Below are 27,541 nucleotides of genomic sequence, written 5' to 3'. Positions count from 1 at the left end.
TAACAGATTGAGTTCAGTAGCCACAGATTTTTTTAGTGTTACAAATTGTCTGGTTTTGATGAAATTGTATTTTGAACTAAAAATCAAAGTTTGAGGGTATTTAGCATGTTGGTCAACTTAAAGTTTATTTATTCTTACTAAAATCATTCTTTACCTAGATTAGGGTCACTGGAAAAAAAATCAATTATCAACATTTTTATATTTCTAAAAAAAAAAAACTAAGAATTTGGGGAAGTCAAATTTTTGAGATTAAGAAAAAAATAATCTGAATTCTAACATTTGAGTCACAATTCTACAATGGTGTATTTTGAACATTATAGATAGAAATAATATGGAGTAAATTTCTGCCGATTTTTTTTTTTTTTTTTTTACCTTTTAAGATGTTTTCTAGAAAATTTCTGAGATCAATCTCAAAATTTCTGGTGGAAATATACTCCTTCTCTATTTTCTTCTATTTGCATCGATAGATGTGAATAGAGTTTGCACCAATAAATGAGAATAAAAATAAAATTCAAACTTTTTTCTCAGAATGTTGAAAAAGTCACAATTGTTTTTTGCTTAACTGAGAAAAATATCTAAATTCTGAGTTTAAAGTAAAAATTCTGGTATTAGACTTCACAAGAATTCTGAAAAAAAAAAAAACTAAAAATTCTGAAAAGAAAATCAGAATTTTTTTTTAAATCTGACATTAAAGTTAAAATTCTGAGATTAAAACAATGTTAGAATTTTTTAAATTTTGTCTTTTTATCAGAATTCCAGAAAAGGAAAGTTATTTTTTTTAGTGACCTTACTCTCTTTTGTAATATACCCTTTATATTTGACAACAGATTTGACGTTGACATGTCTCGTTTAATCTAAGCAGAACTCCATAGATGAAGGTGCGTCTGTGTGGCCGTACTGGTTCCAGTGCTCCTTGGAGACTCTGTAGAGCGTGGCGAACACCAGCGGCAGGATGACTTGACAGTTCTCCTCTATCAGGCTGAGGATGTACTCGTTGTTCCAGAAGTAAAGAGCGCGCTCCGCTACCTGAAACACACAGAGCAGCAGAGTCTTATCTCTAGATCGTACGATTACTGTAGCTTGCTAAGCTCCCCAGAAACTTTTTTTTTTTTGCTGTGTGAGTGTGATTTCTGTGGGTGTTTTATTTTGTTTGCTGCTCGTTCATCACCTGAAAGTGAGGGCTGGAGATACAGGCTGCTATCTGCTTAAAGAGAGGCTCCTGGATCCGGATGAACTGCGACGGCTCTATCACGTCCAGTATCTCCTCAATCTCCCCCAGGAACATCACCTAAAATCACAGATACGTTTTTATTTTATGACATAGGAGGAGGAGGAGGAAGAAAGATAAATCAGCAGGTGTTTTCTTTACCTCTTTCTGGGTGCAGGTTTTGGGCCAGTACTTGAGCAACCCCCTGATGATCTGCAGAACAAAAACAGTGCAAATGATACATCTGCATGTATAACACTCAAATTAGATATATGTATCTTTAAAAGTTAATAATTTAGCTTTCCAGACATTCATTTTAGTTGGTATGAAGGCACACACATTAAGAGATACATTTTATTATCAATAATGTTCCTGAGAGTAGGGAATAATGTGATCACATGACTAAATTTTAGGCCCCACAAGGGCTAAAATATCTTGTTTTCCAAACGCGTTACACTTTTCTAATGTCTCACTCTGACTTAAACACTGTATTTGTGTTTATTGAGTTGTTGTCTTACGTATTCAGTCACTGTAGCGTCTTTCTCCATGAACTGCACCACACAGTACGCTAGCTGCAACGACAGAAGCACTCCGGTTTGAAATAAAGAACAGATAATATATCAGGTCATAGATTACTGATGAGAAATAAGGAAGATTCATTTTGGTGATGATTCTGATGAAGTTTTCAGTCTTTCCAAATAAATAATGAAAAATGTGTCATGTGGAGTCCCACAAGCTTTGGTGCTAGGCCCCAGTTCTTTGTGGTTCATCAGGGTTGTTGATGCAAATTTGCAAAACTGATGGGAATCTCTTAGTACGCACTGAAAAGTGTTTATTTTCTCAGGATTACACATAGTTCTCATGTGATGTCACACTTGCAAGGTTTGTAACTGACAGCCATGTTGATACATCCCTGACCAACTGTCATGACGGTTGCTACGGAGTTGCTATGACAACAGTAAAGAAGCCACAAGCTTAGAACAAGCTCTCGCCTCGTTCCTATCTAATTTATAAACAATGTAAAGTAGATGATAAGATAAGGTAATCATACTTCATCATAATAAATAAAGTAGAAATAATAATAAACATACATTAAATAACAATTAGCAGTGAAAGCCTTAAGGACACACACACGTCGCTCTGTATATTGTTAAATATATATTCAACATTTAAAACGCACAGCTCTGGAGACTCTGTGTGTTATAAAGTCTGATAGACTCAGGCCTTGCTGTAGCGTTCCTCAGCATATCTAGGATGCAGTAATCTGCATCTTCTCAGGCTGTCCACCGTGCAGGAGAGGGGATGAGAGGCATCATCCTACAGCTCGTCTTCATCTATTACAACTATTATTCGATTACAGTTCCCACTTTCATTTTGTTGGTCTCGAAGCCATGGTTCGTCTATGCTTTCCGCTGCGCTTGCCTACCAAGATGGCGGTTCAGGGGAGTGGATCACTTCCAATCCAGACTTGTGGGAACTACGTATTTCAAGTTTTCTAAGAGATTTGCATTGGAGATTAGGCCAAAACAAAAATACTTGGCAAGATTTTGTGTTTTTGCAGTATTATTTTGTTCACTCACGTAAAGATGCACAAATAATATTGTGGCCTTTTTGTTTGGACATATATGTGCACATAATACTGGAGAGAAAATTCTCCTACAGCCGTCAGAGAGACGAGGCTCTTATCCCTCAGGAACCGCTGAAGGTCGGAACGACGGGTTTTCCGACCCTGTTTGAGTGAGTGGGACTACATCAGCTCTCGTCTGCACTCACTTACGCAGAGGCCAGTCTCTATTATTCAGTGTGTGTGTGTGTGTGTGTGTGTGTGTGTTTTGCGGTTGCCCCCTCCACCCAGGCCGGTTGCTGTGGTGAGTGGGCGCGTGTTTATTTCGGAACGAGTGATGTCACACACATAAAGTCCCTTCAGGCCAAATGTTAGACAGAGTTTAGATCTCCATTCTCTCTCCTCCTTATTGTGTTGCAGGTTCAATCAAACCTTTTTTTTCTTTTTGTTTGTTTGGGTTACATTTGGGTTGTGATTACTGCAGACTGAGTTTGTGGTGTCAGGTTGAGACGATGTTCTTCCTCTTCCTCACAGAGGTACAGTTAAGGACGGAGAGGGATATAAAAAGACTCGTGTGGAAACAGACATGTTAAGCTTAAGCACAAAGAAAAGCAGAAAGAAAAAGATGAAACCAAATCCTGCTGCTGAGAGGTGAAACTATTACAAGCATTAGAGAGGCATTAGAGGAGCTGGTTGGGGTAAATATGTTGGAGTCTGTTGTCAGGTTGGGCTTGGTGGGGGCAGGAGTCATTGTTTGTCTACGGATTATGACCTTTCAGTCTTTTACAGGTGCTAAAGTGAGGATTCCACCCATACTAAGCTCGCATACAGTAGAAATATTTCTGAAACGATCCGGTGTTGACTTCTAAAGAATCCGTGTCTAAGAAGAAGGAGGCAAGCGTGGCTCAAAGTTCTGTAAGGTGCGGGGTTATGAAAAAGCATTTCTTCTTTTTTCACACTTTAATGTTTTAGATAAGCAAATTTCACATCAGAAAAAACACACAGAGTAAATTAAAAAAGGAGTTTAAAAACAAAGGTTTTAAATTATAAAAGCACCGCTAGCTAAACAGTTAGTTACGTTAACCCTGAAGCACTAGTCATAACTTCAGCTACACTAATGCTAGAAGCTAATGCTAACGCTCTAAATTCAGCCATGTTGATACGCACCCCATAGAAATAGCTAAAACAGGACCTGTCCGACAACATGAAGTAGGTTAAAAGATCTCCAAAACCAAAACTCCCTGTCCAGATCTGAAGACATTCAGTAATAGATAACATACAAACTCTTCAATGTGTCTGGAAATGGTAACAAAGCAAAAGTGTTGGAACTCCAGCTATTTTTTAATAAATGAAATAATCATTTGAAAACTGCAGTTTGTTTTTAGTCAGCTTATTTTTGCAGGACATGCATATTGTCTGAAGACTTAAAACTATTAATACGACAAAGAAGCAAAACCAGAAGAAATCTGAGGGGGAAATTACTTTCCCAGCACAATATTCCCAACAGGCTGAACTTTAAATATATTTTTTATTCTGACAAATGCTTTTTTGTGTGGATTGTAACACTTATTTGTTGTTTTATTATCTTAGCAAACAATTAATTTGGGCTGTTAGAAAGGAAAAAATATGTAAAGGTTTTCAACATATAGTTTTTTTTTCCTTTTTTTTTAGTTTAGGTTGTTTATCAAGCTTTTGTTTTGAACTCTGACACACGAGAGAGGGATATAAATACTCCACACAGTTAAGAAAACTGTGAAGTTATTTAAATTTTCTGCAGGGTTGTCATATTCTGACATTTCCACCCAGAAGTGGGTCAGTCGTGCTCCCGTGGCCCCCCCTCCCCCCCTTCCGACCCCATCAAAGCCAGTTGTTTGCGTGAGTGAGTTAATAATGCATGTGTGTGAACCGCGGGGGGAGCGGAGGAATGTAGGGCACGGCGGCACCGAGACCCAGAAAGCACAAACACAGGAGCCGCCGACGTGCCGGTGCAGAACAAACTGTACCCTCTGTAGCAGCAAATAATGTGGGACACAAATAAAACGCACAAACAGACAGCCTGCCATCTGTGTCATCAAATATTATGACTGCCTAAACACAAACACACACACCAAAAGGTGAGCCGTCTCGATTGTCTGCGGCGCAATCCTGCCTCCTAGTGGAGAACGTGACACATTGCAGGAGAGGTTCGGGCTGATTCTCTTACTTTGCTCTTTTGTTTGTTTATAGCCTTCGCTGGTATTTGGGTGTTTTTAGATGTTGCTCATTGCTGTGTGTATAACTGCAACATGTCCTCTGGAGTTTTGTAAAGCAGCACTTGGATTATTACAAGAAAGGAGTAGGAGCAGATTATGAATGAACATATTAGTGAATGGGTCACAGGGTTCATCAGCGGTCTTTATGATAGGAACCTTTCTTGGTGATGGCAACTGTTGGTGAAACAGTTTTTTGACTTTGCAGAGGCCAAGCCGGTGCTTTGAGTCGACGTGCTGAATACCAGGTGCTGTCAACAGGTGGATGGAGTCGTTGTAAAAAGTAGGATTTTTGACTTCAATGGTCACTGATGAGAGGCAGAGAAAATAAACGGATGACCTGCACAACGATGAAAGACGGCTCTGACTTTAATACAGCTGACAGCGCATCAGCTCTGCCTCGGTGGCCTAAAGCATCGGCTTGGCCTCTGCAAATACTGATCAGTTTGTTCATATTTTGTAAAATCACAACTACAAACCAGTGTATTTTATTGGGATAGAACAACATAAAGTAGCAAAATAAAGCAAAATGTGGTTTTAGGAAACATTTGCAAATAAGTATTTAACTCTTCTAGCAGGTTTTCTTCCAGGTTTGCCTCTATTCATCGTTGATGCTGCCAGCGCTGTGTTGAAATGTTAGCATGGTGTGTTCAGAGTGATGCACAGTGTTGGTTTGCTTTGTTTGTAGCCCAAATTGAGCACTTTGTTCTGCGTGTCTCGCGTGTGTGGACCTTTTCCAGATGACTGTTATTGGTCTCTCTGAATTGTCCTTGTGTTTTTGTGTGTGTGGTTGTTTGGGGACCGGTTGAGGTTGCACCCCGCCCCTCAGTGACCGCTGTAAGGACAAGCAGGTGTAGCCGGCGGCTGGATGTTGTTGTGCTGAGGTTAATCACTGACCTGTGCATGGAAGATGGAGAGGGATTTTGCTGTATGTAGCGGGATGAGGACCCGCACCAGGAACTGCTTGTGTTCAGCTTTCAGCGGCAGCGCGAAGCCATTTATGATGCTGAAACACACACACAAAAAAACAAGAATTAATATTTCTCTTATGTGCGCTTCATTTTTTTCTCATTATTTTCTGTTCACATGGTAAGAAATAAGGTATATTTGACAGTTTCTTCTTTCTTTGATGAATATCAAAGAAAGATTGAGATAATTGGAACAACACTGATTTGATGAAGGCATACTTTGATTTCCAAATTTCACAGAAACAATTTAGAAAGATTTTTGTTTTGCTTAGTTAGGAGCAAGAGACCAAATTTCTACACAAACTAAAGATAAAATGTGGCATCACTACTAACATCTGCAGTTATTCTAACAGCTTTCCTCATTTTTAAATGGCAGCCATATAGGCATCTGTTTGAAAAGTTTTATAGACGAATGAATTAAAATGTCATTTTTTACAGCTACATCATGTTAGCTGTTTGTCTTTACTTAACTGAGAAGCAATTTAGTCTGTATTTAACTGTTCAACCATCCATTTACTTTTTTAAATTTTTAATTTTGTGACTCTTACAGGTTTTTAGTCGACAAAAAAAGGTAAATCAACTGTAAATAATCTGAAGTAGCTTTTGTGACAGTCCTGTTATGAGGATGAGCCATGATCTCGTGTTGCAGCATTTTTCAGTCCATTACCTCTGAAAGGCTGCTGCATTGTTAATGGATTAACGATGTAATTCTCAGCAGTGACGATGTAAAAACTGATATAACATTGCCTACACTGCAAAAACACAAACTCTTACCAAGTATATTTAGTCTAGATTCTTGTGCAAATATCCTACTACACTTGAAATAGGACAAAACTAATTTTCAGCAAGGCTTGCTTTAAGTCAATGATGAAAAAGTTCTAGTTATAAGTGAAATAATTTTTACTTATACGATGGGAAACATGTCTTGTTCCACTGGCATATTATTCCACTCATAACTGCTACTTTTCCATCAATATTAGGGAATTATTGACCTATTACATTCTGAAAAGTTACTTGTAGGTTAGTTTTCTCTTATTTGAAGTGTACTAAGATATTTGTGCTATAAACTGGACCAAAAATTCTTGTTAAGATTTAGTTTTTGCAGCGTTATTCTTCGCCAACATCCCTGTTGGTCGGGTTGATGCGTCGTAGTTTCTGACTGAAGTGCAGCTCTGAGCAGCAGGAGAGTGGGAACCAAACTTGGAAAGTGTGACAGCCTCCGAGGCGTTTGGATGTTTGTAAAGATGATTTATGCTCGTCTACCTGTCTGTCGGACTTCGTCTCTGGCTGCGTCTCAGTCTGCTTCATGCTGCTGCCGCTCTCATGTGAATTCTGCCCTCCTCTCATCTTTTTTTTCTGAATGCTTATCTGTCTTCTTCCTCTCTCTTTCTTTTGTTTTGCCTCCTCTCTCGCCCGCCGATTCCTCCCCCTGTCTGTGTGTGGGAGGAGCTATAAATACCTCTGTTACCAACAACATGAATGCAAGCCTCTCTCTCCTGCTCTTCTTCTTCTTCTTCCCCCACCTCTGACTCACTCCTCATTCACTCATCCTCCTCTACAAGTATCCCTCTTCTCTCACCTTGGACTCTTCCTCGTCTTCCTCCTTCCCTTCTCTCCTCACAACTCACTATTCAATTTAAAGGTCAGTTTTCTGATCACTGAATAATCGCCTGGAAGGGCGGTTGTGATCTGTATTTGAAAACAGGCTCAAAATTATTTCCAACTATTAAGCAATGTGAACCTAATAACCAGTCTAAATGCTCGTAAATAGTTTGTTTTTTAATTTGTTTGGTATAACAGTTTTGATGTATTTGAGGTTTTGACCTCAATAAATATACTTGCGAATTTAATTTTAACATGGTCAATTACAGGAAAATGAACAAATATTATTAAAAAGATTATTTTTATTTTTTTTGCAACGTGAATAAATCTATCTACATACTCGTACATTCATATTTACAGCTCAATAAGTGTCCTGGTTAACATTGTTTTTGGCTCGCTTTCTATTTAAATTTATACTACCTAGCGTCAAAGTAAAAGCAAGCGGACAACATTTTTATTAGAGCTAAATTGTTTTCGTTTTTTACGGTTTTATCGGGTAGTCATAAATAGCGGCTAACCTTTCTGCTGTAGAGTCAAGGCCAAACAGTCTAACGTTGAAGAATGGAAGAGCCGAGCCAACAGGTTCAGATTTAATTTAGAGATTCATCTGAAAGGAACGGGTCAAGATTTTTCAAGACAAGCCCTGTAGAGGAAGTTGTACAGTTGACTCCCGGTATTTACGGGGTTAGCGTCCACAGCCGCCTGTGAAAAGCTAAAATCTGCAAATTCTTAAGACCTTCGCTAAAAAAAACAACAACAAAAAAACACTTATAGCTGTCTATTTTACCAGTTTGAATATCAAATACCGCAGAAGCTAACGTCAACGGTCCTCCTGCTCTCCACTCTTCTGGCTTCAGCCAATCAGCACCAAGTAAAATGAGTGGCACTTCTGGATTGGCTGCTTTTCAGACGCCAGCCAATAGCGCGTCAAATAGCATTAAAATGCAGCTTCTGACGTTGCTTCGAATATTTTAGACATACTGTATGAAAAACAATCAAAACCTCATAGGAATATATTGCAACACTAACATTGGTATTGTATTGGTTCTGAGTTAATAGCATTCTGTATTGCTTTACTTTTATTTTAGATCCTTAGTCTGCCTGGAATTCTGTCATATATTTCTACATAAATCATCATCTGATTTAAACATTATGATAGTTTAAAAAGGCTCATAAGTTATTTATTGCATAGTTCTCAGTGTTATGATAACAGATCCAGTATCTGTCATTCTTGGAAAAGTAAGGGACGCATGAAAATCTGTGAATTTAACAAAAAATATTTATCAAGAAAAAATGTAAAAACAAAAAAATTAAGATCCAAAATCTTTTATTACTATTTATTTTCCTTCTTTCAGACAAAACATGGAAGACATTGTCAAAATTGTACTGATCTGTTCTTCTGCAATCTTTGGCAACTCAACAGGAAGTAGGCCTTTCAAAATAAAAAAACTGAATTCCACAATAAAGTTAACCTACAGTGATATTAACCCCACTTTCTGAGAATGACAAAATTAAAGACAAAAAGCATTGAGCAAAATATACAATCTAAATATTACTTATTTTTCCCTCAAACAATGTTTTTGACATTAGAGTTGTTTGTGATGGTAGAAATTTGTTTTAGAACTAATTATTAATTTCAACTTCCTGGATTAACTGGTCTAGATTGATCCAAATTGGGAGAAATTCACTGCAGGTAAAATATCAACTGGTTTTAACAACAGCTTACTTAAAAAATCCCAAAACTACACCTTTAACCAATTACCATGTTTTCACAAATGGCTCAAATTATTTTGAGATGTAGTGGAGTTTTAGTTTTCTTTTCTTTTTTATTTGTCTTTGCTCAGATATAGAGCCATCGTTCTTTTCTGAAGTGCTTAAACTCTCAAACCCTGCATTCAGCTGTTTGTGTTTTTCAGAAAGGTCAAAGGTAGAAAACAAACCAGATAGCAACACCTTGGTCCTATTATTGCCTCAGCTTCCTCCCTCTCTTTATTCATCTATCTCTAATTGGTTTGTGTGTGTGAGGAAATGCGACTTGTTTATCAGTTTGGCTTCATCTCTGTCTTGCTCATTTTGTTTCCTTAGAGACAATTTTAAGATGTTACACAACCACATGACTCACAACATTTCGTTGTGGATGTCTCTCACTTCCTGTCCCTATTTAAATTAATTTCTCAGTAAAATATCAGAAGATAATCAGTTAAAGAACAGCTGCCGCAGTGGCTGAAACTAAAATGTTCGCAGTTCAGTCATGAACACAAACATCTATTTATTGATGATGCTTTTTCCTGTTTCATCGGATGTTTGGGTGTTTCTGCTTGTACGAACCTGCCCAGGATTTCCAGCAGCTCTGCCACTCCGTTGAAGTGCTCAGTTTCATAAATGAACCTAAATATATTTTAAAAAAAGGAGAGAAACTGTTACAAACAATAATGAGGAGGATGAATAATTAACTTAATTTAAGCTTCTTTGATTAATTTAATGATATTAACCCTTCAAGACCCAGTTTTTTGATACTACTCTACCCGAATTTCAAGCCAAAAAATGTACAAATGTTGAATTTTGATATGGATTTTTGACACAAACGTATTGATCAGTTTGGGAATTTTATTTAGTAGAAAATTTTTATGCAACACTTGTACAAAATGCAAAATATTTTTATGTTACAGTTAATAAACTTTCATAAAACCTTTTAAAAAGCCGCAGAAGACGCCGAACTGTTTTGTTTTTCTTTCGTGTTTTTCTATGTCTGGGTTTGCAGGGTTAAAACTTCACAGAATCAGATACAGGTGTATTTATTATTACATACTTTAGGAAGATTTTCTTTTTCTGGTCACAAGGATTTAACTCTTAGGAGAAAACGAAGGTTTCATGCATAACGTCCTACTGATTAGTCAGCAGTTCCAACGGTTTCCGTTTTAATAAAACACGGGACGACTGCAGCCTTTGTTTTCTATTCTTAGAAACATCAACACTAAAAGTAGCCTTCAAGTTTTTCCTTTCTGTAATAACTCTGCATTATTAAGCTGACACTATTCAGAGTTTTTTCAGAACATTAGTCTGTTTATTATAAGGAAACTGCTGCAATTTCTTGTAAAATAATAATTTTTAATGCAAACTGAGGCTTAATTTTCATTTTTTTAAGTCCAGGTCATACTTGAGGAAGATGTTGTTGATCTGTTTGCGGATGTACGCTCGGAGGCCCAGTAATTTTCCATAGACGCGGTGCAGGATGGTCTTCAGGTACTCCCTCTCCCTGGGGTCCTCGCTGTCGAACAGCTCCAGGAGCTGCAAACACACGTAATGTAATTACAGCCACAAAATATGCAGCGTTGCAACTTAACCGACTGCAATAATTCTACAAACGCCCTGCACTTATCTCTAGCAGCGACTCTTCAGGAGTTTTATTGCTTTTTGCTGCACTGTGAGATTTCAACGACAAACAGCAAAACTGTTACTGTACTAAATGATTAAAGACTTAAAATACTAACATTTAGAAGTCTTTAGGATATTTTAAAGTGTTTATTTATGTGAAAGTATTTACAACCCTTAAAGTTTTTAAAACTTTGTCACATTAGAAACATTAAACTTGTGTAGCGCTTTAGCACTAGTTTCCACTAATATACTGCATTGATATAGCGCTTTAGCCCTAGCTTGTGCTAATATACTGTGTTTGTGTAGCAGCTTAGCATTAGCTTCTGCTAAATACCGTATTGATGTAGCGCTTTACCTTCTGATCATATATTGTGTTGGTGTAGTGCTTTAGCATTAAGCAGAGCTAATGTTTAGATTAGTGCTTTAGGGTTAGCGTAGCTGACCTTTTAGCCATCGGTGTCCACAACTGGCTTAAAGGTTCATAAAACAGATTTAGCATTATCTGCAAAATCCCAGTAAAACACTTTGAAGTTTGTGGTTGTAACATGATGCCAGTGATGTGAATACTTTGGCGAGGCACTGAAACAGGATCCTGTGAATCTGGGTTACACGAGAATGGGAGGGGATTACCTGCAGGACAAACTTCTGGTCGATGTAGCGTTTAGCCATGGATGGCTGGAAGTCCGGACTTTCCAGGAATCTCAGGAAAAACTCGTACACCAGCTGGGGAAGAGGGAATATGAATGAGCTTCTCATAATCCAGAAATACATTTTATAGTTATTTATATTAATCTGTGACAGAGAGTCCAGTCTTCAGAATCTCTTTCTCATAAGAAGTTAACAGATTATAAAAGATAAAATATGACAGAATATATGGAACATCCTAAAATTCTCTAATTTCTTTCTAAGGACATAAAGAGACTGTTTCTGATCTGAAATATAATCCTAGGTTTTCAATTATGGCTGATTAAATTCAACCTTCAGCTCCAGAGGATCCAGTTCTCAGGCAATTAATCAATTTGACATAAAGTGCATTTAATGACAACATCCAGCAGGGATATCCTGATGCTCTGCTGCTAATTTTAGTTTGTAACACTAAAATCTATGGGTGTAAACTGAAAAAAGTCAGGATGTTTTGCAGATATACTTTGTTTTTAGCACTGAGGTAAATAAAATTCATGCCGCAGCGAGAACATGGCGTACCTGCAGATGTGGCCATGAGGCTTCAAGAGTCGGCTCATCTTCCTCAGGGTCAAACTCTGGATTCTCACTGGGAGGAAGTGTGCGGAAGATGTTTACCGAGATCTGGAAAAAAGAAAACATGGGAGGGATGAGATCGGCGAAGCAGAAATGAGGAAATCTGACTTTCCTAGCATTTAGCATTTTAGGAGAATTTGTCAGGGAAAACTAAAATATTTGGTGGTTTAAAGACTTGATGTCGTCTGTCAAAATTAAACACCCTAATTAGATAAATAAATATTGTATACATGGTGTGCAGAATACATGCACATTTTTAAAAATGTGCCTGAATTTTCCTTTAAAGTTATATTTCTCACATACAGGGCAGTGTTTTTATGAATCTGATTAGTTTGGACATCTTATTCTAACCAGCAATAATAAAATAGAACATGTTATTGTTTTTAGACATCGGGTTTATTGATGTCCATCATGGTCAAACATTCCTACAATGACCTCATCTTTCAAAATGCAATTTTTTAGTTTATTCTGATCCATTTCGAATAATCTGCAGTGATTTTACTTTGAAAACAGACTTTTCTCCATTCATCCCCTCCAAACAGCCACACCTTCTCCTGCAGCTCTCCTGGATTTTCATCACTTATTCATATCTAATAGCATTTTGGTCTGTTGCTCCAAACAGTTGAGTGATATTTGTGAAGACTTTAAGCCAGAAACGATTGTTTCTTCTCGCCGATGCCTTTTGTTATCGTCCGAAAAAATGCAGCTTTTAGCCACCAAGGGGCTCCAAAGCTGCATGTTCAACCTCACATCAGGAAAATTTAAATGTCGTCTGCTTATCTTTACAGACGACATTTAAATTTCATCTGTAATTTAAATGTAATAAAGATGTATATTTATTACATCTTTTATATTAAAAAATAAACATCGAATTATATTAATCGAACAAACATTGAGATAAAGTCATTAGACTAGAAACGGTCCAGGCTGCAAAGGAGGAAAACGTTGACATCTTCGCGGTAAGAAGCAAATGTTTTCAAATTGTTGCCTAATTTGCAGAAATACAGAGTTCAAACCATATTAGCTTAATTTGAACAATGACTTTATGCAAATCAAGGTATTTATCTCCTGGATAATTACAGGAATATGTTGATTTAATTAAATCATTGAACAAAAATGCTCCAGATTTCATCTTTTGGTGTCACTCTGGACCGAACAGATGGGCTGAATGGACAGCAGTGCACACGCTCTGTCAGACGAAGAAGCTGTTGCATTGCAGGTAAGAATAAAAATCTATCTTCAGCCCCGTTTTCAGTTTCCAAGCAACTCCAGCCGGTGTTGGTCATCTCTAATGCTGATGCCAGCCTGTGTTCAAGGAAGAACTGATAAGTCATGCAACGACTGTTCACTAAGTCATCATTAATTCAGCAAATCCATCTGCACCGGGCAGCTTTAACTGCTCATTAAAGGCACTGTTTAAATCTCTGTTTGGTTTAAAAAGAGGCTGTTTTTTATCGCATTATTTTCTCTTTATGTGGTTTTCTGGGTATTTAGCTGTTGAAGAAGGTAATATTCTGGAGATTGCTTCCACCACTATGCATGATCTGATCTCTAATCTGATTGTTTTTTTCTTTTAAAGTATCATGTAATCTGTTTTTTATTTTAACCCTGAGGCTTCATTAGTTCATGCAGAGGAGCAGGTTTGACTCTAATATCTTCTAAACAGTAGAAGCATATTTTTAGGTTACTCTGTGTTTTGTTGCACTGCACCAAATTCTAAGGTGCTGCCCATCCCTGCAACTTTTGCAAAAGAGCAATTTCTTTTTTCACGTTGCTATTATTGAGACTTTTCTTAAGCAGAAAGCGGCACATTGGATCGTTCCTCCACTTTCCTTCCACCCCATTTTCACACCTCTGGGTAGAGCTGCTGAATGCCATAAGCAGCTATATATGTGCTGCAGGCTTTTCCTGCTCCTCTGGGATCTCTGCTGTCCACTCTCTGCAGCACGCTCCACTTTATCTCTCCCTTCCATCCCTCTACTTGTCATCATGTGTGCAGACTTGTGCTTCCCTCTTTGTTAGCTCTTGCTCTCCTCTCCATTCTCACTCTTATCAGTTCATCCAGATGCTCTTTTTTTTTTTTTTTGATGCCATGCAGGTTAGATTAGTGCGTGGAGATCTTTTTAAATTTGTTCTCAATCCACTTTTGACCTATTTCCACATCATCTTGATCGTTTAATATTCTGGCACCTCTGCAAATTGTAGTTTTGGGAATGTTGGCGTTCATTAATTGACCTGAAATTTGGGAATTTCTTCTTAAAGCTGCAGTAACTTTTATAAATAAACATTTGTCTACATATTTGTTGAAAGAAATGAGCTCCTCTGCATTCTCCCAGTGCTAACTAGAAACAGCCAATCAGAGCCAGGAGGCGGGTCTTAGTGCTGTCAATCACCCTCTGTGTGGCTGCTGAGGAGGTGGATAAGATTCATCTTTTGACAGGTTATCTGTCTCACAACATACCAACATGACATGGAGACAGTTTTAGCAAATATGTAAAAAATATACACTTTTTAAAAATTACATATTGGAGCTTTAAGTAGTTATATATAAAAAAAATCTGCAATATTTTTATCCAATTAATCAATTAATTGTCAGAATAATCAAAAGAATAATCAATTACTAAAATAATCGTTAGTTGAGTTACGGATCTATAGTATAATTTTAAAAAACATAAAATAACATGAATATGTGGCGCTGCTCATCCTTTACAAGCTTTAGAGAATGTTAACTTTATGTGCAGGAAAATGTCTCTTCCTTAAATGGATAAGTGGAAAAATTTCCTCCAAGACACAAAGACAGAATGTTATCCTGAATTATGTCCCTTTTAATTATCCAACATGTCGGCTGCATGATAAAGATGATTTAGTGAAAACGTTGGACTGAATATTTCCTTACAAGAGCCTTTGTATTGTAATATTATCAGTTATTATAGTTTTGTTCTAGTCAATGCTGATACTAAGTGCTGTTTCTTTTTCTATTTATGGATAAGGGAGGGAGGGGACAAGTTAAGGGGAACACTGAATTAAAAAAATGCAGCTCTGGAAAAAATTAAGAAACCACTTAGAATGATCAGTTTCTCTGATTTTACTCTTTACAGGTTTATCCATCCATCCATTTTCTGGTGCTGGTGCCCATCTCCAGCTAACGTTCCAGGTGAGAGGCGGGGTCACCCTGGACAGGTCGCCAGTCTGTCGCAGGGCAACATGGAGACAGACAACCATGCACATACACACTCACACCTCGGGGCAATTTGGAGAGGCCAATTAACCTGACAGTCATGTCTTTGGACTGTGGGAGGAAACTGGAGTACCTGGAGAAAACCCACGCATGCACAGGGAGAACATGCAAGCTCCATGCAGAAAGACCGGGGCCGGGAATCGAACCCAGAACCTTCTTGCTTGTGCAGCCCTAAAGGGTCTCATCGAGGACTGGGGCTGCCATATGTGGGCTGTGTTTAACCCCTGCGCCATGACAGCAGCCCTCTTTACAGGTTTATGTTTGAGTAAAATGAACATTGTTCTTTTATTCTAGCAACTATTGACAACATATTTCTGAAATTCCAAGTGAAAATTTAGTTTTTATTTGCTGAAAATGAGAAATGGTCAAGATAACAAAAAGATGCAGAGCTTTCAGACCTCAAATAATGCAAAGAAAACAAGTTAATATTAATTTAGAAACAACAATACTGATGTTTTAACTCAGGAAGAGTTCAGAAATCAATATTTGGTGGATAAATCTGGAGGTTTTCAGCGGGATTCAGTGCAGTGGACTCTTAGTTTTTCCAGATCTGTATGAAACATCCAAACAACTATGAAAATGTTTATCATCACTGTAACTAAAGTCAAGAAACAACTCCAGTTACAGTTACAACAACTATCTTATTATGGTTATCTTACCATCATTATTATCATTAGTTTTTCTATCTCTTCCTCTGTTTTTGCATTTATTTATTTATTGCTATATAACACAGATTAAGAAGAATTTATTGGCAGGGAGTTGGCAAATATTCTAATCCTCTGTGTTCAGTTGTTGTCATGATTGTTATTATTATGATCCGTAGAGTTTATTGTCTCATTATGAGTTAGTTTGTAACCATTTTGTCTATGTAATATAATTTATTTTTTGGCTCTTTAGACCCAGTACATTGAACAGGCACATGACTATTCGAACATGGTTTTATTTTTTTAAATTTATAATTATTGAGTCAGTAAAATTGAGATAAAGGCTGGGATTAATAAACAAGTGTTCACTTCTTTCTGCTCCTTTTCAAAGAGAAAAGCAGTGGAAAACAAATCATTTTGTTCTTGGTTATATATGCACATGTTTTCTCTGATTGCTTGTTTTCTTGTTTTTAAAAACCTGATTGAAATAAATACATAAAAAAATGGAGATAATAACATCAGAGCATAATTATGTTTATGACCCAAATGTTTAAGTTTTGCTTTGTCTGTGTTGTCAAAACACAAAAATGTTGAAAAGTTTAATAAATATATATATATATATAAAATAAATAAATAAAACTACTAAATTCATCACAACTCATTCAACCTTTGACCTTCCTGCTAGTCTTACCATCTTTATGGCCTCTGGGTAGAGAGGCTCGATGAGGACTCCTCTACTGGTGGCCACGCTCTCCACCAGCTCGTTAAGCGCCGCACGTTTGATCTCCTTCCCCTTCAGGTCGGCCACGCAGTCCAGGAAGTCAAACAGCACGCAGCACTGCTGCAGCTTCTTGCAGAACAGGTCATGTAGCTCTGCCACCGGGGCGTCTGGGAGAGCCATGGGTGGGAGGAAACACAGAGAGAGGAAAAAGTTAAAAGCCAGAAAGTCGGCTAAATCCATTCCCAAAAGAAGCTCTGTGTGTTTGAAAATAAACTGTTTGACAAAGTGGGAGCGTGAGCAAAAGAGCTCCAGCACATGTTGCACAAGTTTCTTCTTCTCTCTCTCAGGTGATGAGGAAAGGAGAGCCAGAACATTGCTTTACAAACACAGACAGGGGATGGCATTTGTCCACAAACACGGCAAATTCCTCCAGATTCTGCGCTCAATCCGAGTCCTAACATCTGTCACAAACATTCAAAACACCTGGTTTGTTGCACTGAACCAACCTGCTGGCTGCAAACACAGTAAAACCATCGAAAACTCAGACTTTCACACAGACAGTGGAAACCCAGGGATTACATATCACACACAATGAAATCTGAGTTGATTCCAGGAGCCTGGGAGTGTGAAAGTTATCAGCTCAGCTTGTTAAGCATCACACAAAACCAAATGACTGCACACGGAGTTACAGGCGATATTACAGGACATGGCAACAACAAATAAGACTCATTTGCTCTTTATCAACTATGACTGTATTTACTCTGTTCGACTGGGAACGAAAGCTGAAACATTTGGTACATTTTCAGCTGGTGTGTTTTGTTTTCACACTGCACCGCGTCAAGCGATCCAAACCCTTTGAAGAGCCTGTTCCCCTCCTCGCCTGTGGTGGCGCTGCGCCGACATGAAAACGCCTGAAGAAGACGCTCAGCACAACTTCCTTCTTCATAAAATGTAAACAGAAATGGAGTAGCATCAGATTTTAACGGTTGGAGGATTTCTCCTGTCTTTGGCAAAACCAGAAAAGTTGTAATTAATTTATGCTCTAGTTATTATAAATAAACTTCAGCTCTGAACAAATGAGGCGATTTAAAATAAGTCAGTATTTCAGCATTTCTGTTTGTTTTCTAGACGCTTGTCCAGAAAACAAACGTCTCAGCAAACTAAACTGAAACTAAATTCAAACATTTAGCTAAGTATTTCGCTCTGGATCCGGCAAACAAAATTCCCAACTAAATATTTAATCTGCAAGTGAAATATTTATCTAGTGAATTAAATATTTAGTTTGGAACTATGTGACATTTATAAATGTATGAATAACATGGCGAAAATATGACTTTGAAAAATGAATCTTCTTTTTTTCTCAAACCAAAATACTATTGTTAATATTTTACTGTGTAACTTTACAAACAGCACCTCATAGTTAGCATCTCTTCAAACCAATGCTAATGTCACCATGCTAAGATGCAGACAGCAGCTACAGAAACCTGATGATTGTGAAGATAAAAGGTTTATTAAACCGATCAGATCTCGTGATTGAAAAGGAAACCTTGCAGAAGGAATCGTCGGCCGTCTCAGGTTGGGCATGAAACTTGTTTTTTCTGCCTCTGGCTGCATTTCAGATTTATATCTTCATCCAGATTTAGATTGCAGGAGAAAATAGGAATCTAAATGACTTGTTGACATAAAGATGCTAAATTATTTTACCCCAGTATGAAGCATCTACTAAAAACACACAAAAAAAATAATAAACAGTACCATTTCAATAGGCCTTCGCAGCACTTAGCTGCTCAGGTCTAATAAAGAAAGTCCTTCTCCACAGACAGACATTTCATCCCATCTGAGGAAATACAACCATGAAATCCATCAAAGACACTGGTTTCAACAGGGAACATTAAGTCCTAAATAGATTATTTTCCTCTTTTTGGAACCAAACTAAAAAGTTCATGAGTTGCTTTCTGCGCCAACTGAGCATTGGAAGAGCCGAGGTTTTTACCCGCAGACAGAATCACAGGAGGAGAGGATTAAATTTAACCCGTCTTAACCTGCAGGCGTGAAGAGGGCTGGAGCCTGGAGCCCCTCCACTCCCAGAGCCCTCTCACCTCCTCTGGGCTCACCTAGACCATCTGTTCCCTTTGCTATGGAGTCAAACAGGAAGAAAACTAAAAGTGTGAGTCGCTAAGAAATCAGTCACAGCCACGGGAATGAAAGATCACAGGAAAAACTAAAGCCACCCTTATGCTACTGGATTTAGGAGGGAAATTAGTAGATAATTAAAAACGTATTTTATTAGTTGAATATACTTCTATTATAAGTGCAGCATTTGTAGTTCTCTGGATCTTAAGGGTGTAAAGAAAAACACAAAGAGATTTTGTTTTTTTTTTTTTTTTGGTTTTTTTTTTTTTTTTCAAAATCAGTTATCGATTTTAAAAACACATCTACACAAACTTCCAGAAATGTTTTTATCCACATGGACACACAGAGAGAGAGTACGCCCCAAAACGCTATTTTACTCCTCCAGACCAGTAAGTGGCGCTAAGCATGGAGTCCAGGAGACGATGCACTAAAATCCTCCACACAAAGATGGCAGTAAATACAACAAGAGAGCAAAACTGGAGAACAGAGAGAGAGTTTAGGGCTGAAGTGATTAATCGTGATGATTATTGAAATAATTGTCAGCTAATGTAGTAAATGTTATATACAGACTCAAAAGAACGTTATTTACTGAAGAGAAGTGATTAACCCAAAACTGTACAGAAAATCTACACATTTTTCATATAAGATAAAAAAAGACAATTATTTAATAAGTTCTGGTCAGAACTTCTCAAGTGTTTTAGTTTTAGCTTCACCTGGTTCAAATTCTGCCAAAAACTCTGTTAATGAGGAACTGTTGCTGTCAAAGTATTAATTAGATAAAAAAGATAAATCAACAGATCAGTCCTACGGCGTATTGATGTTAAGTGAAGCAGAAAAGACTGAGCTTTTTACATGTTGATGTTGGAAGTATTATTTTAGCGGCATCCTTAAAGGAATGCTGCTGCTGCTGCTGCTGCTGCTGCTGCATTTCATGGAATACAATGTTTAAATATTAATTCAGATTTTTGTTTATTTGCATTTTTTCATGTATTTCTAGTATTGCATGAAAAAAGACTTCAAGCTGCAATAACTTTTATAAAAAATATATTTTCTACATTTTTGTTAAAGCTGTCACCAGGCGATGACAGTTTGTTATGAGACTTTGTTAGCTCCTCTGTCTTCTCCCAGTGCTAACTAGAACCAACCAATCAGAGCCAGGAGGCGGGTCTTACTGTCGCAACCCGGGGACAGCTTTAACAAATATGTAAAATAAATATACATACTTTTAAAAGTTACATAAGTGGGTATATGAAAAATCTGCAGAATGAGCCAATATTTTTATCCAGTTAATTGTCAGAATAATTGATTACTAAAATAATCATTAGTTGAGTTACGGATCGATAAGAAAAAAACATGAATGTGCTGTTTAGCACGGTGGTGGCAGGGTGGTGATCTGGTCTTGTTCTGCAGTAATTCTCACTGAATCAAACATTAATCAACTCTGCAGGGAGTCCATCTTAAGTCCAAACTGGGTCACGAAGATAACAACCCGAAACCCTGCAACAAAAGCAATCAATGTGTTGCCACGGCCTAGTCAAAGTCCAGACATTAACTTGATTGAAATGCTGTGATGGGAGCTCTTGGGAACACAAAATAAATAAATATCTGCAAATGTAAGTGAACTTAAGCGTTGATTTCAAAGAAAAAAGTGACCAAAACAGCTGCAAACATTTCCAAACTGAAGTCAGAATGAAAACTTTGATTCCTCATTACCGTTTGTCTTGAAGGTTATATCTAACGATATAAAGTCCAGATATTAGGTCTCCTTTACTTCTTCTGATGAAGCTTTTATCTGCACAAACCTTCGCTGTGTCTTCTCTCCGTTGTCGACGCGGTTTTCTTTTTGTTTGGCTGTTTTTGGTTTGACACTCAGTGAGTCGCTGAGAAGTTCCAGTTTGTTCCTGAACTGCAGCCAGTTTGAGTGACTGGCAGCAAAGTTCCCACTGTTCCTCAACAAACTCACTTATTTCACCACCAACGCGTCCTTAGGTTAGATTGAGAACTTTACGCTCCATTTTTCTGTTTTTCTTTTAATCTTTCTCCTTCCCTTGTCTTTTCTGCTTTTTCTCCCCAGACTGTGAAGGTGAAATGTAACCATCTCTGAATGTGGAGAAGATGGGACTGAAAGGAAAGCGGAGGAAATAAAGACGTGAAAACTGCATTTGTGTTGAGAGGTAAGAGAACAAATGTGGGTAAAAAGGTGCAGGACAAGAATGCGAAAAAGCCTAAAAAACTGAGGAGAAAAGAAAAAAATTATTCTCTGTTTTTTAACAACTTAAAGCTTGACGAGGAAGCCTCATGTTTTCTGACAATGGAAATGTAGTTGTTACTCCAGTAACTGCAGAACAAGGCGCTCACTATCAGTTTTACAGCAGTTCAGTTTTATATTTCTGTTTGTTTCAGCTCAATTAAAGGAAATCACCGCACTCAGCAAAGGTAAACCACCTACGCCTGATCCCCGAGCAGACTCAGGAAGAGAGTAGGCGGACAAAAATTAACTCCAATTCAGAAAACAAACGACTCCATTAGGTAATTTTGGAAATTGTTCTTTTCTTGCACCGTCTCTTCACAAACAGATATTGGAAACCGCTGTAACATTTATTTTTTAAAAAGATGTTCAACAATCTAATACAAACTTATGAAATTAAAGTTGGGAACAAGCAAAACATTTCAAAAAGTTGGAATAATAATTGGAAGGTAAGTCTAGAAAACTTGTATAAAAGGACAAACTTGCAGAAGTTTTCACGAAAACTGCCAACATGTCGGTGAAATAACTTAAAGATGGAGTGCAGCTACATTAAAGAGTTTATTTTGAATCCATCAACATTGCATTATAAAGCTGGAGAATCTAGATAAGTAGACACAAGCAACAAATTTTAAATTTACAGTGCCTTCCTCAATTACTGGGACGTTTTGTAAAAAGACTTTCAAATTAGTTGTTGCTCCGGAGACCTGGCAGCAGCTCCTGCTGCTGAAGACTGCTTGCAACAAAACCGAGAAAAAACATATAAACGTGGATGAAAAAGTACGTAGAAAAAAGGAGAGAGGATGGAAATCAGAGTAAAACTTTGTGCACATAGAACAATTACTGCACAACAAGCCAAAATGATTGACTTCCTAATGAAATACTGAGGGAATCATTAGACCTGACGATGTTATCGGCTCTAAAATGAAACCAGTTTTGGTCTCGTCACCGGAGTGTGTCACAACATTTCAACCCGTGTGACAAGTAATTAAAAAAGCCACCTCAGCATTGTGGGAAATAATGCCAAACACACTGAGGCTCACACAGGAGACCCGATGTACGGCTTCTTTTCTTTTAAGGAGTGCAGTGGGCTGCAGTCGATAAAAATGACCTTCCTCTGTGAAACACACACTGCGAACAGAACCTCAGCCCGCCGGCCGGTCAAGTGAACTATACTATTTTTATTTTTAACCTTGATTTTACATCTGATAGATTCTATAGCAGGAAACACCTCACACTTACTGCAACACAGCCTACAAAATAAATTAGACTGTGAGCTCTGCTGAGGCTTGTTTGTCAAATTAAAATTACCTTTACACAGGTATTACTAAAGCTTTTTGTTATATATATATATATATATATATATATATAGTCTGGTGTAATATTGGCCTGGTGTAATATTCTAATCTGTCATGTTTTCATTAGAAAGGTGAAGCAGGTACAGGCTTGTTCAGTATATTAGAATATTATTGAAAAGTTCATTTATTTCACAAACTCAATTTAGTGAAACACAACATATAGACTAATTGCACACATGTTGATGTTTTAATGCCTTTATTTTTTTTAAATAACTGCTAAATACAATCATGATATCAGTGTTCAAACAATGTTAACATAAAAAACTATCACAAGGGCTTTTTTAACATAGCAGGTACTCCTTTTGATTGACATACTGTTTAGCTAACTGTTAGCTGTCTTGCTAGGTAGTTAAAGATGTTGGCTAAATGCTAATAGTTAGCATTTAGGTATTAAATAACAGTTAACATAGCCTACAGTTAATAATTAGCAAACCGTTAGCTAACAGCTGAACAGTTAGTTAACTGTTAGCTATTAGCTAACTATTAGCTGTTAGCTAACTGATGAACTGTTAACTAGTAGTGCTAGCTAACAATATTTCAGCAGTTAACTAACAGTTAATAGTTAGCAGCTAGTTAACAGCTAATTAACTGTTAACTAACTGCTGAAATGTTAACTGATATAGCTAACTAGTATATTAAATATTACCTCCCAGTTAATATTTAGCTATTAACTGATAGCTTATCATCTATTGTAGCTATCTGCTGAGAAACAGCTAGCTGTTAGCTAACAAGCATCTTAATTAAAGTTAACTGGATTTGATGAAATGGGAAACTTAAGTTCAGTTTTATCAAAGCACAGACACTAAGAGCTGTGGCGTTTTATTTCTACTTAGAGGCTGGATTTCTTTATTTTATTTTTTGGCTGTTGGAAAACTCAACAGCTACATTCCATTACGTTGGAATTCTGATGTCACGGTTGCTAGGCAACAGAGCAAACTCTGAGGCAAGAGCGGGAACGAATCTGAACGTTTTAGAGATGCAGCCCCTGAATCTGGACACAACCACAGACTAATCAAAACCAGAGTAAAATATTCCACAATGACTACAGATTTATGTACATTTTACTGTATTTATGAAAATACAAAACAGACATTCTTAATTTAAATTTTAATATTTAATTTAAATTGCCATTAGAAGTGCAATTTTAAGTTTAACAATAGAGTCAAAATCCAATCGTGCCTTTTAAATAGATGCTCATTTGAAAAAAATAAAATAAAATGTGATCCATCCCTCCAACAGAAATGTTCCTCTGGCAGTGAGTCACACGCTGCCTGTGTTTGTAGAGGCCGTGTAGAAATAAAGCAGCAGCGCTTTGCTATTTACATAAACAAAGGCGGTATTTACTGCTAGTATTTTTTTGTACACAATATTATTTCCAGTTTTGCTCTCAGTCACCCCTGAAAGCATCCGTGTGTTTGCGTTAGATATTTTTATTTTTATTTTTTAAAGTGATGGCACTTTTTGTATGACACAGGGACATTATTTAAACAGAGTTGGGCTGCAGAGACGAGATGTTTTTCACTTTAAATAAGCCTTGTTGATAATTATACAACATCTGCAAAAAGGTGAGGGAGCAATGATGTGGCTGGGAAAAATGGAGAGGAGGAAGAGGAGGGCTTGGTAAAAGGAGCAGCGATACATAAGAATCAGCAGCTCAAACACACACAGCTGCATAAATCTAAATATAGTCCTTCTGGAGAGAGAGAGAAGGTGGAGAATAGGGAGGAAAAAGGAGGAAGAAGAGGGGAGTGGTATAGGGTTAAAGAATGACATCATCCTCTTCCTCCTCCTCTCTCATCTTTCCATCCCTGGGTACCTCCCTTGGTCCTCTCCCTCCATCTTTCCCTTCCTCTTCTCCGTCTCTCTGAGGCTTTTTTTTCCTTAAATGAGCCGCTCTCGTCTTTAAATAACAGTTATTCTGTTTGGGGCTGAGTGTGTGACACAGAGAGAGAGAGAGAGAGAGAGACGGAGAGAAAGGAGGACAGCTTCTGTTTCAGCGAAGCCGCCTCTGCACCTCTGTCAATGCACAGATAGAGTGACGCAAACGGCATGGAGAAACAGAGGGAAGGAAAGGGGGAAAGAGGCAAATAAAGAAGACGCGGTTATAAATAGGAGAAGGGAACAGCAGCTATTAGCATTGAGGCGCCGTGCGGCATAAAAGTCAGGGCGGTATAAATACCGCCTTAAGGGGTTTACGTGACGCACTTCAAGTCCATCTTTAAATAATCTAATCCCGACCCGATCACAGCAGCAACGTCCACTCCACCGTCCTGCTCACTGGACAAGCAGAAACCTGGAGAGCTCAGTCATTTTCGCCTGCACATAAATTATCTTGGTGCTTTAATTTAGGAGAACAGACTCTTGGTTTATAAATCATTGAACGGCTTAGCAACACAAATCATTAAAGATCCGGACCTCTTAGGTCTTCTGGTTCTGGTCTGAAGAACCAGAGCCAAACATAGAGAAGCAGCATTCAGCTTCTATGCTCCACAGATCTGGAACAAACAGCCAAAACACTGACTTCCATTAAATCTAGACTAAAAGCCCTCCTGCTTCGAGTTGCTTTTGATTCACAATAACAAGAATATTGATCAACATATCTGATGCATCTTTGCTTGGTGATTCGGTTGATGACATTTATCATAAATAATGTTAACTGCTGGTTCATAATTGGTCACTGTGTTACGTTTTTATAGTGTTAAGCACATTGAACTTGCATATAAATACAAACAAACTTGACTAGACTTGCTTTTTTCATTTACCCACAAGCCGCAAACTAGTAGGCAAAAAAATAAGTAAAAAAATCTCACCTGAAATCAAAGACATAAAATAAATACACCAATATCTTGCCGTAGCTGTGCAATACTTAGTAATTTTTAATATATGTAAATCTGTTCAATGCTAACAATACCAAACTTTAGTTTTAAAAGTTTCATTCTAAATTACTCAACTAGTTAGATATCCTTTTTCTATTTCTTGGTTTGTTTACTTGTTTTGTGATTTCCTTCATTTTGTCATTAGTCAGCTAACATCATATATTAGCATAATACCTAGTCAGGGCTAATGTAGTGCATCTAAAACAATTAATGAGCAGCAGCCTGCAGTCCGCCGTTACAGCCCGACCAGCAGCAGACAGAACTGGGCTTTAAAACATGCTCTCCTTGAAAATAAGGCCTTTAATGTGTTCTAGCAGATTCTGTGAATCAGCATATTGGTCCGCTCATACTGCTGCGTTCAGCGGCGAGCGATGTCCGCCACAGCAGATTGTCCTCAAAAACATAAACACTTCCAGCGGGCAGTTCCTGTAATCAGCTCTGAAACTGAATCTGCTAAAAACAAACCCTGGCACGAGACCCGCAGAAACAACCCAGATACCCATGTTATAGGTTAATGTTACACTGCAAAAACAATGAAGCTTAACAAGATTTTTTTTGGTCTAGTTTCATGTCAAGTATCTAAATACACTAGAAATCAGAAAAAACTAACTTACAAGTAACTTTTCAGCAAGATATAGCAGCTTGTTTTAAGTAAATACTTCCTTAATATTGATTTTAAAAAAAAAGTGCTAGTTCCACTGGCAGATTATTTAACATTTATGTTAAATGTGTTGAAAGTAAAAAAAAATCTACCAGTTGATCTAGCACAATAATCTGTTAATCTGGGATTGCATCAAAAGGATTGGTTAATCAATTATAGTGGATCACTGGGATTACATCCACTCTAAAAACACTTAAAACGGACTATTTTATTTGTTTAAACACTAAATATACATTAATATGCATTAATACACACAGTAGAAACCGTCTTAGCACAACAACAGCAGCAAACACCTATGGTCGTCGGGTTCAGCCAATCAGTGCCAAGGAGAATAAATGACACTCCTGGATTGGATGCTTTGCAAACACCAGCCAATAGCATCGCACCAATGAGGTTCAGCTTCTCAAGATGCATTTTCTTAGGAATATTTCAGGTTTGCTCAATTCCCACAAATAATCTAGAGAGACGTTCCACGGAAAATCCACTAATACTGAACTAGTACAGTGTAAAGCCAGTGGAAGTGGGAGCCTGACCTTTGACCCCATGACCCTGATCATGGCCACATTCAAACACATGCTCAACGTTCACTTCACTTCTTTTGTGTGGATCAATTTCCGACATAATGCCATGTTTACAACAAATTATGATGTATCTTATCATGAAAAACTTTGGTTTATATATTATTTTAATTTGTTTCAGTTGTTTGGATTCATTTATTGCTCTAATCATAGAAAAATCCCTCTGCCTCCTCCTGCTGCTGGTTAATATGCATTGGAGTCACATAACCACGTTTCCTCGCAGTGAAGCTGCTGAAATCAGCAGCACTTTTGACAAAAAGGACGCTTACTATCCCCTTTATTAAACCTCCAAACGTATTTTCTAATTACTTTCGGGTTATGAGGGTAATAAAAATCTCCTCTGGAAATAATATTTGCTGGTAGGATGTAAACAGAAATGGCCGACAGTTAGTAAACAAATCTGGGCCGAAGCTCTCCCAGCTGGAGACATCTTCAACATCCGATTAGCAGCTTTCTGCCTCGCCGCTGCGTCGCTCACAGATAAGAAAATGTGATAAAATGGAGAGAAAATAAATCACATCTCCCTGAATTTGACTGAGGCTCAGCTGCTCTTTTCTGAGGTTGATGTGTTTCTAAATAGAAAGTTGGATTAGATTTTTCCCTTTTCAGTATATCTCTGCAATTTGTGAGGACTGCACCTTTCATGACTGGACGATTAGTAATTATTGTGATAAACGATAATGTTGTTTTGAGACAATTTTCACGTGATATATTGATTGATAGCGGCTTAATTATGCAAGTTCTCCCTCTCAAAGACAAATAAACTTTAATTTTGTGAAGAAGACGAAACACTGGAGCTGGAAGATATTTTAAATATCCAAAATGAAACATGGTAACCAAAAACAATGAATAATGAATAAAACAG

The 27,541-nt window shown here is 37.6% G+C and overlaps 1 protein-coding gene and 1 long non-coding RNA gene across 3 annotated transcripts in view; one reads left to right on the top strand and one right to left on the bottom strand.

The window, feature by feature from the left end:
- The window catches only part of ppp2r5b (protein phosphatase 2, regulatory subunit B', beta), a 41,784-nt gene that overhangs the window by 2,890 nt on the left and 11,353 nt on the right, over nucleotides 1–27,541 (bottom strand). Inside the window, exons 2-11 of the mRNA XM_015033893.1 lie at nucleotides 16,796–16,992; nucleotides 12,169–12,270; nucleotides 11,596–11,688; nucleotides 10,748–10,878; nucleotides 9,919–9,978; nucleotides 5,918–6,026; nucleotides 1,726–1,779; nucleotides 1,370–1,420; nucleotides 1,169–1,288; nucleotides 899–1,026 (exon numbers count right to left, since the gene is read on the bottom strand). Of these exons, the coding sequence (XP_014889379.1) occupies nucleotides 899–1,026; nucleotides 1,169–1,288; nucleotides 1,370–1,420; nucleotides 1,726–1,779; nucleotides 5,918–6,026; nucleotides 9,919–9,978; nucleotides 10,748–10,878; nucleotides 11,596–11,688; nucleotides 12,169–12,270; nucleotides 16,796–16,992 (1,045 nt within the window). The remainder of the gene's footprint in view (nucleotides 1–898; nucleotides 1,027–1,168; nucleotides 1,289–1,369; nucleotides 1,421–1,725; nucleotides 1,780–5,917; nucleotides 6,027–9,918; nucleotides 9,979–10,747; nucleotides 10,879–11,595; nucleotides 11,689–12,168; nucleotides 12,271–16,795; nucleotides 16,993–27,541) is intronic.
- The window catches only part of LOC106948306 (uncharacterized), a 48,170-nt gene that overhangs the window by 11,263 nt on the left and 9,366 nt on the right, over nucleotides 1–27,541 (top strand). For both annotated transcript variants that reach the window (XR_001425147.1, XR_001425148.1), the window contains exons 2-4: nucleotides 21,033–21,158; nucleotides 21,362–21,487; nucleotides 21,572–21,655. This is a non-coding gene — a long non-coding RNA (uncharacterized LOC106948306). The remainder of the gene's footprint in view (nucleotides 1–21,032; nucleotides 21,159–21,361; nucleotides 21,488–21,571; nucleotides 21,656–27,541) is intronic.

This window comes from Poecilia latipinna, unplaced genomic scaffold (genome assembly GCF_001443285.1).
Source record: "Poecilia latipinna isolate Pla-1442-1.1 unplaced genomic scaffold, P_latipinna-1.0 Scaffold281, whole genome shotgun sequence".
Classification (NCBI taxonomy): domain Eukaryota; kingdom Metazoa; phylum Chordata; class Actinopteri; order Cyprinodontiformes; family Poeciliidae; genus Poecilia; species Poecilia latipinna.
The sequence above is the reverse complement of the archived record's forward strand: the minus strand, read 5'-3'. Positions and strand labels throughout refer to the sequence as shown.